At 38.5% G+C, this 7,909-nt stretch overlaps 2 protein-coding genes across 3 annotated transcripts; both read left to right on the forward strand.

Annotated features, from left to right (window-relative positions):
- Positions 1-513: 513 nt before the first annotated feature.
- On the forward strand, positions 514-1,361 carry LOC108530673 (protein p13 MTCP-1-like; the record flags this gene model as incomplete). The annotated part of the gene is made up of 4 exons (XM_017873692.1): positions 514-751; positions 867-1,037; positions 1,117-1,168; positions 1,254-1,361. Coding segments are annotated over 3 exons (457 nt in total), but the record flags the coding sequence as incomplete, so codon positions are not given.
- Positions 1,362-1,369: 8 nt separating this feature from the next.
- LOC108530674 (cx9C motif-containing protein 4) lies at positions 1,370-5,057 on the forward strand. 2 transcript variants are annotated; one of them, XM_017873694.1, is made up of 3 exons: positions 1,370-1,715; positions 2,631-2,698; positions 4,685-5,057. In XM_017873694.1, exons 2-3 carry the CDS (start codon positions 2,641-2,643, stop codon positions 4,831-4,833), a joined length of 207 nt encoding a protein of 68 aa, XP_017729183.1. In that variant the 5' UTR covers positions 1,370-1,715; positions 2,631-2,640; the 3' UTR covers positions 4,834-5,057. The 2 variants fall into 2 exon arrangements, with proteins under 2 accessions (XP_017729183.1, XP_017729182.1); XM_017873693.1 differs by having other exon boundaries at positions 1,370-2,698.
- The last annotated feature ends 2,852 nt before the right edge of the window (positions 5,058-7,909 follow it).

Consider the following 7,909-nt stretch of genomic DNA (forward strand, 5'->3'; position numbering starts at 1 on the left):
CAAGAAAATCCCCTTCTAGAAATGCCCATCCGCTATTTGTAAACTTTCTTAGTACACTGATAAATAGATCCTTTGCCCTTAAAACAAACTTTCAATTTCAACTCTGAAAGCCATGCATATATGTCCTTCAGAATCTTACCTTTTAAAATGGAAACTGCTTGGAAGTGGCTTTTACCTGGGGAATATGGCATGCATGTGTCTGTTATACTGCCTTCCTGCCAAAATAAGTGTGTCCTTAGGCACGCTCTTTGCATATTCTATTGCTAACTACATTTTGCCAGACACCGCTTGTGAATGCAGTATGTGTGAGACCACTGCCCCGCTTCCTGTAGTGCTAGTCCTACATTTCCACAGAACTCCTCACCTAGCCAAATTCTTGAGCGCTTTGCAGTCAGCAGCACTACCTGAGGCTCTGCCTGAGTGTCACTTCAGTTGTCTTGCAGAAAGCTTCAGATGTCCTTGGTTCTATTTAGGTTGTGCAAATAGACATATATGAGGTTTGGTTCTGGTTAGTGGTTGCTACTACCAGATCACCTTGCTTACTGGTGAGTTCATTCAAACCCAAAAGTCACACCTGTGTCCTGTGCGCGGGTGCTGCAGGCTTAGGTGGAGAAAAGCAGGGCTAGAATTGGAACCCAAAGCCCAGAATGGCAGGAGAGGATGTGGGGCTCCACCCGATCACCTCTGGGTTCACCAAGAGGGTATCTACCGCGACGAATACCAGCGCACGTGGGTGGCCGTCGTGGAAGAGGTAACTGTTTACATTTTGCTTATTTCTTTGATTTTGCTTTCAAGTAACTTGGTTTCTATTCCAGTCTCAATATTCTGAAGTCTTTGGTTTTATTTTGATCATTCCTTTCCATTAGGAGACGAGTTTCCTAAGGGCACGAGTCCAGCAAATTCAGGTTCCCTTAGGTGACGCAGCTAGGCCAAGTCACCTTCTTACCTCCCAGCTACCTCTCATGTGGCAACTCTACCCGGAGGAGCGCTACATGGATAACAACTCTCGCTTGTGGCAGATACAGCATCATTTAATGGTACACATGTTGCTTAATTATTTTCCATTGTATTGGGACTCTCGTAACAGAGTACTCCATAAATTTTCTTTTCTGACAGGTCAGGGGAGTACAGGAGCTGTTGCTTAAGCTTTTGCCTGATGACTAACCTGGTATGTATTTCTATTTCTCTTCCGTCCTCCCCTCTTTGTTTTGGCTCTATTCAGTTGTGGTGATTTTAATGATTTTTTTTTCCAGGTGCTGGGATTCTACGAAGATATGCTCCTTTGTTCTGTTCAGTATTTGGCAATCACTTCATCCACTACTGCAGTGCACCCACCCTTGGGCCTGGGGGGAGGGAGTGGGTTGAAAACTGCTCAAGAAACAGAAGTTTAGGAAGGGTCATGAAGAATACTGCAAGTGAAACTGCAGAGAGAGGTTACGTAGGCAGAAAGCAAGTCAACAAAAGCACTTAGTCAGGATCCGTAACTTGAAATTGACTCCTTTGGAAATTGCCATAGAACCCTTAATGGACATCATCGGCTGGACCTGGGATCTGATGAATCCCACAAAAGTCAGCACCTTCTACAGAACAGATGCCCTGATCACCAAGGACTTGGTACTGATTTAGAGAGAAGAGAGCAGCTCCTAGCAGCATCAACATCTATTTGTCGCTTATTTGCCCTGCAGCAATTCACCTGCCTTTCCTTCTCCCATCCTGTAAATATCCTAGGTTTTGCTCCAGTGTTTCCCATCCCAGTACTGACCTAATTTGGATCTACTGAGTATTTAGAGGGCTCTGAAAAGAGATATGCATTGATGAAATTAGCTACAAAGGCTTCTGGGCCTTTTTTTTCTATCTGAAATCGTGTCTTCAAATTACTGGAAGTTGCTGATCAAAATTGTGGGCTCTTAAATTCATTCTCTGATTACAGATATTTTAAATAAGCTGGTTTCTATAAGAACTTCAAGAAAAACCATTTTAGCTGCTTAACTGGCACCTTTCTCAGGAAGTAATAACACCAAATATTGCTGATTCCTAGGAAAACATTTACTACTTGTAAAAAATTTCCTGAGTTAAAGTAGTCATAACAGTTTATATACATTAAAAGTAAGGTTTTACTTTAAAAAAAAAAAAAAGTCTTGGGAATAATAGCTACCATGTATTGAGTCCTTTCTGCCTTCCAGGCACTATTGTATGTACCTTATATACTTTATCACATTTAATCCTCCTGTCAATGCTTTGAGGTAGGTATGATTCCCATTTTATATATGAGTAATAAAAAAAGCTCAAGGAGTTTAATCATTTATCAAGGGTTTCTTCTGCGAATGATAGAGCCAGGCTGCGCCATCGGCTCCTCTAGCCTAACGTTGGTTTACAGTATTCAAAAAGAGTTGATTGAATTCACGGTTTTTTTCTTCCATGTAAAGCTATTTATATCTTCCAAGCCTAATGAAATGGATATTATAAAAATACAGTTGATTCATCCTGTGTTTGGGAAGAGTATTTTTAGTGTAATTATTTTCCAGCAATTGTAAGGGCATACTGCTTGTCTCAGAAGAAAATTCCACGTAGAGGGGCTTTAAAGTCTTTATGGAAAAAAAGGAAAATAAAAATCATTTTTCTTGTTTTAGTTTTCTGGATATGCCGCAGAAGGATCCGTGCCAGAAGCAAGCCTGTGAGATACAGAAATGTTTACAAGGTAGTATATTGTAAAATGCTTTAAAAATATTTTTCCACTGTGAACTAACTATGAGAGACCAATTATTCTTTTATCTGTATTAACTCTTTTTTAAGAATGTAATATATATGTAATTATCCTGAAGATTCCCTTCATTGTATCATTTAGCATCACTTACCTAGAACAATTCAGACTTCCTGGGGCTAGGGTCTGGCTGGGAATCAGTCTAGAAAACTAACCAGGTGATTTTAATGCACAGCCAGAGTTGAGAATTACTGAGCTAAGCAAAAGGGTTTTTTTGTTGTTTGTTTTTACTAAAAGGCTAGTTTTAAATTGGTTGGTTATACTTCACTGCAGCTGACAATTCACTTTTTAAAAGCAATCTGGAAGAGGTGGGGTTGAAATAACAATTGGAATTCAGGCTGCCAAAGCCATCAGCTAACTCTTAAAGGCAGAAGTGAATCTCAACTAAAGCATATTTGAGGTGATTTGTCCATTTGTCCAACTACTAAGTTTGACCAAATGTTGGAGGATTTTAGTTTTCTAATCAGTGAATGATTATTGCCAGAAGAGCAAATAGAAAAAGCTATAAGCTATCTGAATTTGAAAATATTTTAGTAAGTTTTCCCCACTAGTAAAGTAATAGATAGAGATGGACGGTCATGAAAATATAGAAAGGTGTGAAGGAAAAATGTTCAGAGTTCCCCCAAAGATTTACCACCAAAGAAATCCTTTGTGTATTTCCTTGGACTTTTAGCTTTCATTCTTGGACTTTTCATTTTTTGATGTAAGCAATATTTTATAAAATCTTTTAGATTAAAATCTGGATGTATAATAATGCCATTTTAGTTAAACTTTTCTTCCCTCCAACTTTAAGGAAAAGGAAAAAGTTTTTTGCATTGAATTCCTTCTCCCAAATAAATCCTTACCTTGTTTGAAATAACCCATGGCTAAGGGAAAGAATAAGTTAAAAAGAGCTGGTGACACCCCCTTGGCACAGTGTGGGAGGATTGAGAACTGGAAAGACTAAGAGTTAGCATTAAGCACTCACTAGATGACAAGCACCGTTATAAGGACATGATACATATTAAGCCTTTCATCCATGAGGTAGATGCTACTATGACCCTCATTTCATAAAGGGGAAAACAGACACAGAAGTTATATAATTGGACTAGGGTCACATAGCTAGTAAGAGGTATGGTGACAATTTGAACATCCCACAACCCCACCCTTAGTCTAGCTCCAAATCTGGACTGTTACCCACCCTGCTATACTGCCTTTCTAATCAGAATTGTCTTTCCTATCCTGAGCTAACTACTATGTACCCCATTTTAGTACTGGGGGACTCATTAACTTCAGCTGACCTAGAGCCTTTAGGTCAGGTCCTCCTTAACTTAGTGTTTATGTATGGTAGGGATCTATAAATGTTTTATGAAAAAGGCCAAACAAGTAATATTTTAGGCTTTGGAGGCCAAAGGCCTTTGTTGTATATATTGTGTATGTGTTGTGTGTTTACAACCCTTTAAAAATCTAAAATCCATTCTTAGCTCCCAGCTGTAAAAACAGGCTGAATTTGACCCTAAGGCTGCAGTTTGCCAATTCCTGATGCACAGTCTTAGTAGGGGAGGTCCAACAATCAGCTTAAACTGTATGCAAAATAATGTGTGGTTTATGTGCATTTTCCTAATTCATCAAATTAGTGACCAGTAATAATAATGATGTTAAAAACCAATGTCCTGGAAAAAGGTGCATGTGTGCTATCAACTCAACCTTGAAGGAAATTATATATTAAAATCGCTTTCAACCACTTTGTAAATCATACTTTTCTTCCTAATGAACCTGTCGACAGGTCTCTAAATTTGAAAGAATTCAGTGGATTTTGGTATATCTTCTTTCTTCCAGTTCCATAGGTACTGAAAGTGAAAAGGGGTGGGAAGCACTGATCTAAACTTCCCTGTACCTTAGTCCTATGAGATCATGACTAGACTCTGCCTGTATGTTTTTCAGCCAACAACTACATGGAATCAAAGTGTCAGGCTGTCATCCAAGAACTGCGTAAGTGTTGTGCTCAGTATCCCAAGGGAAGATCTGTCGTCTGTTCAGGATTTGAAAAAGAAGAGGAAGAAAACCTAACACTGAAGTCTGCATCAAAGTAAAGTTTCTGCTGAAGTGCTGCTCCATGTTTCCACCAAATGAATTTTTTTTATCCTCCTGACTTTCTTCAGGTCAGGTAGCAGCAAATAGCAAATGAAAAAGTCAGTTATAAAAGTTAATGAATATGCCATCTATGCAGAACAGGCAGAAATATAAACACATTAAAAGACAAATATGTAGAATGTAATATACTGAGCTGCTAAAATAAACCTGTTTAAGAGAAAAAGTTTGGTTTTGTACTAAATGTATTTTAAGACTATTAGATATAGGGTATTAATGAATTCTCTTGAAGTTCAGACCACTAGTGCCATTCATCAAACTTAAGTCCTGTGAGGTATGTTAGGTGAAAGGACTCACTTCCAGCATCACAATTTTGATGCCTTTTTTTTTCTTGAGATGGAGTCTCACTCTCACCCAGGCTAGAGTGCAATGGTGCGATCTCAGCCCACCGCAACCTCTGCCTACCGGGTTCAAGCCATTCTCCTGCCTCAGCCTCCCAAGTAGCTGGGATTATAGGCATGCGCTACCACGCGTAGCTAATTTTTGTGTTTTTAGTAGATGGGGTTTCACCATGTTGGTCAGGCTGGTCTTGAACTCCTGACCTCATGATCTGCCCACTTCGGCCTCCCAAAGTGCTGGGATTACAGGTGTGAGCCAATGTTGATACCTTTTATAGATTACATGCTAAATGAATTCAAAGTTTCCTTTAAACTAACTCATTACCTTTTGCACTTCCAAAAATACAGAGCAAAAAGTGTCTTTCCAGATGCCAGTAAGAGCATTTCTTTCTGCTTTTGCATCCCCACCCCAGCGACTAACCAGAAGTGCTTAATATTCATTCAGTCAGTGGTAAGAAAGGCATAGAAATGATGCTTGTAATGTTTAATGATCCTTAATTTATCATGAAGGAACTGAAGAAAAAATTTTCATTGGAAGTCAGGTAGGCATCCAGATAATTCAAACTTAGTTGGTTTATCTATTCTTTATATCGTAATAATAAAAACCTGTTACAGAGGATCCAGACAATATTAATACAAAGCTGCTGAATGAAGCCTATTGACAGTTGTCAGTCACTTTATGAAGTAGGAGGAGGCAACATGCAACAGGCCATTTGCTTTCCTCAAATGGATGCTTGAACCACCGAAGTCCGTCCTCTAAAAAAGAAAAAGATGACTAAAAGCAGGAACAATTTCTGCTAGGTTCCTAATGTTAAAATACCATGATTATTTGAGACCAACTGTTTTCTTTAAAGCAGCATTCCTCAGAGTGTTTCTAGAAACTGCTGTAACCAGAAGAAAAAAAAGGCTTCTGTGTTCAGGTAAGTTTGGGGAATGCTAGAGCTTTCAAAAGCCTAAGTGAACCTGTTTTGCATCTCTGTGTGTGAATGCTCTCCAGAGAGACTTAGAAAATGCTGCCTTAGAGACGTTTGGTTCACAAACCAGAGTAACAGAGCTAAATCCCCATGAAATTTAAATGAAGTCTTGTGTTAATAATAAAACAATAAAACATTATACAACTTTAATGTTACACCATCTACAAATCTAAATTACATTTAAAATTATCAGTTGATAGTGGTATTAGGATTTACTTTAGGAATCACTGCATGATCAAATAGATTGTTTTCTATGTTTTATTGCTTATTTTACTGAGTTAACTACTCCAGTTTCAGACTCTTTTAAATGTTTTACGCTAAAGTATATGTATTAGTCCATTGTTGCATTGCTACAAAAAATGCCTGAGACTGGATAATTTATAAAGAAGAGGTTTAGTTGGCTCACAGTTCCATGGGCTGTACAGGAAGCATGGCACTGGTATCTGATGGGCTTCTGGGGATGCAAATGCAAGAAAACAGTCATGGCAGAAGGCAAAAGGGGAGTGAGCACTCCACATGGCCAAAGCAGGAGCAAGAGAGAGTGAGGGGTGAAGTGCCACACACTTTTAAATGACCAGATCTCATGAGAACTCACTATCATGAGTAAAGTACCAAGAGGGGATGGTGCTAAACCATCCATGAGAAACCCGCCCCATGATCCAATCACCTGTCACCAGGATCCACCTCCATTAGGGAACACAGTTCAACATGAGACTCAGTGGATCCAAACTGTATCAGTATACTGCTTTCTTTCAGTTTTGAAAGGTTCAAATCAGTTCTTTCCTTTAAAGGATTGTCTCAGTTTAAGTCAACAAATCTATTTGAAGACATTAATTTAACTCTTATTATTTTTAGCTATTATTATGATATACAAAAAATAAAATAGCCATTATAAAAGGCTTAACATTTACTGAGTGCTTCTTATTGCTAGGGACCAACATTAACACTGAATGTCAGTCTTAAGGAAAGAACTCTAGGAAGGTGAAAACTATGATCTCCCAGTTTAGAAACCGCCCCCCCCCAAAAAAAAAAAAACAACCCTGTTAAGTTGGCTATTAGTGATGCTACGTTTAATCACTTGGTTAGTGACTGACCTTTTAGCTAGAAAAAGCCCTTGCTCTTCCAGTTTGCCACAGTGCAACAACTCCTTTCCTTGCATTCACTCCACACGATTCCTAAGACATTTAATGAACTATAATATTACACTTGTGTTCAGTATTCAGAAGGCATCTGAAGTTGTATGGCACTTAATATAAAAGGCCTTAAAGCCCTGTTAAGCAAAACTCTTCATTTTTTCAGCACCAGCTTCCAACTCTGTACTTCAGTGGTTCTCAGTCTCAGCTGCTCATTAGAAAAAGCTAAGACACTTTAAAACCTCAGGATGTCTGAACAGCACCCCAGACCAGTGAAATCAGAATTTGTAGGATGAGAGCCGGGCATCAGTAGTTTTTAAAATTTCACAGGTGATTGCCAAGTGCAAGCAAGGATGAAAACCACTGCTCTCAATAATGTCATTTCTTACCATTTTAAAATTTAAAAAGACAGTTTTGACAAGTCAGTAAGCTGACTTTAAAGCTTTATACAAATGTGAAAAAGTGCAACATTGTTTTCTTTTTAAAAAGAAGTATTAAGATTCATGACCCTTAAAAAGAATACAAGTATCAGAAATATAAGCTACACCATATGACTTCTAGAAAAATCAGGCT

This window comes from Rhinopithecus bieti, unplaced genomic scaffold (assembly GCF_001698545.2).
Source record: "Rhinopithecus bieti isolate Rb0 unplaced genomic scaffold, ASM169854v2 scaffold_8676, whole genome shotgun sequence".
Taxonomy (NCBI): domain Eukaryota; kingdom Metazoa; phylum Chordata; class Mammalia; order Primates; family Cercopithecidae; genus Rhinopithecus; species Rhinopithecus bieti.

Bases quoted from the DNA above. Each gene is read 5' to 3' on its own strand.
- LOC108530674 (XM_017873693.1), top strand. From the start codon at position 2,590: ATGGAAAAAAAGGAAAATAAAAATCATTTTTCTTGTTTTAGTTTTCTG. The intron at 2,699-4,684 runs GTAGTATATTGT...TATGTTTTTCAG, and splicing joins GATACAGAAATGTTTACAAG to CCAACAACTACATGGAATCA.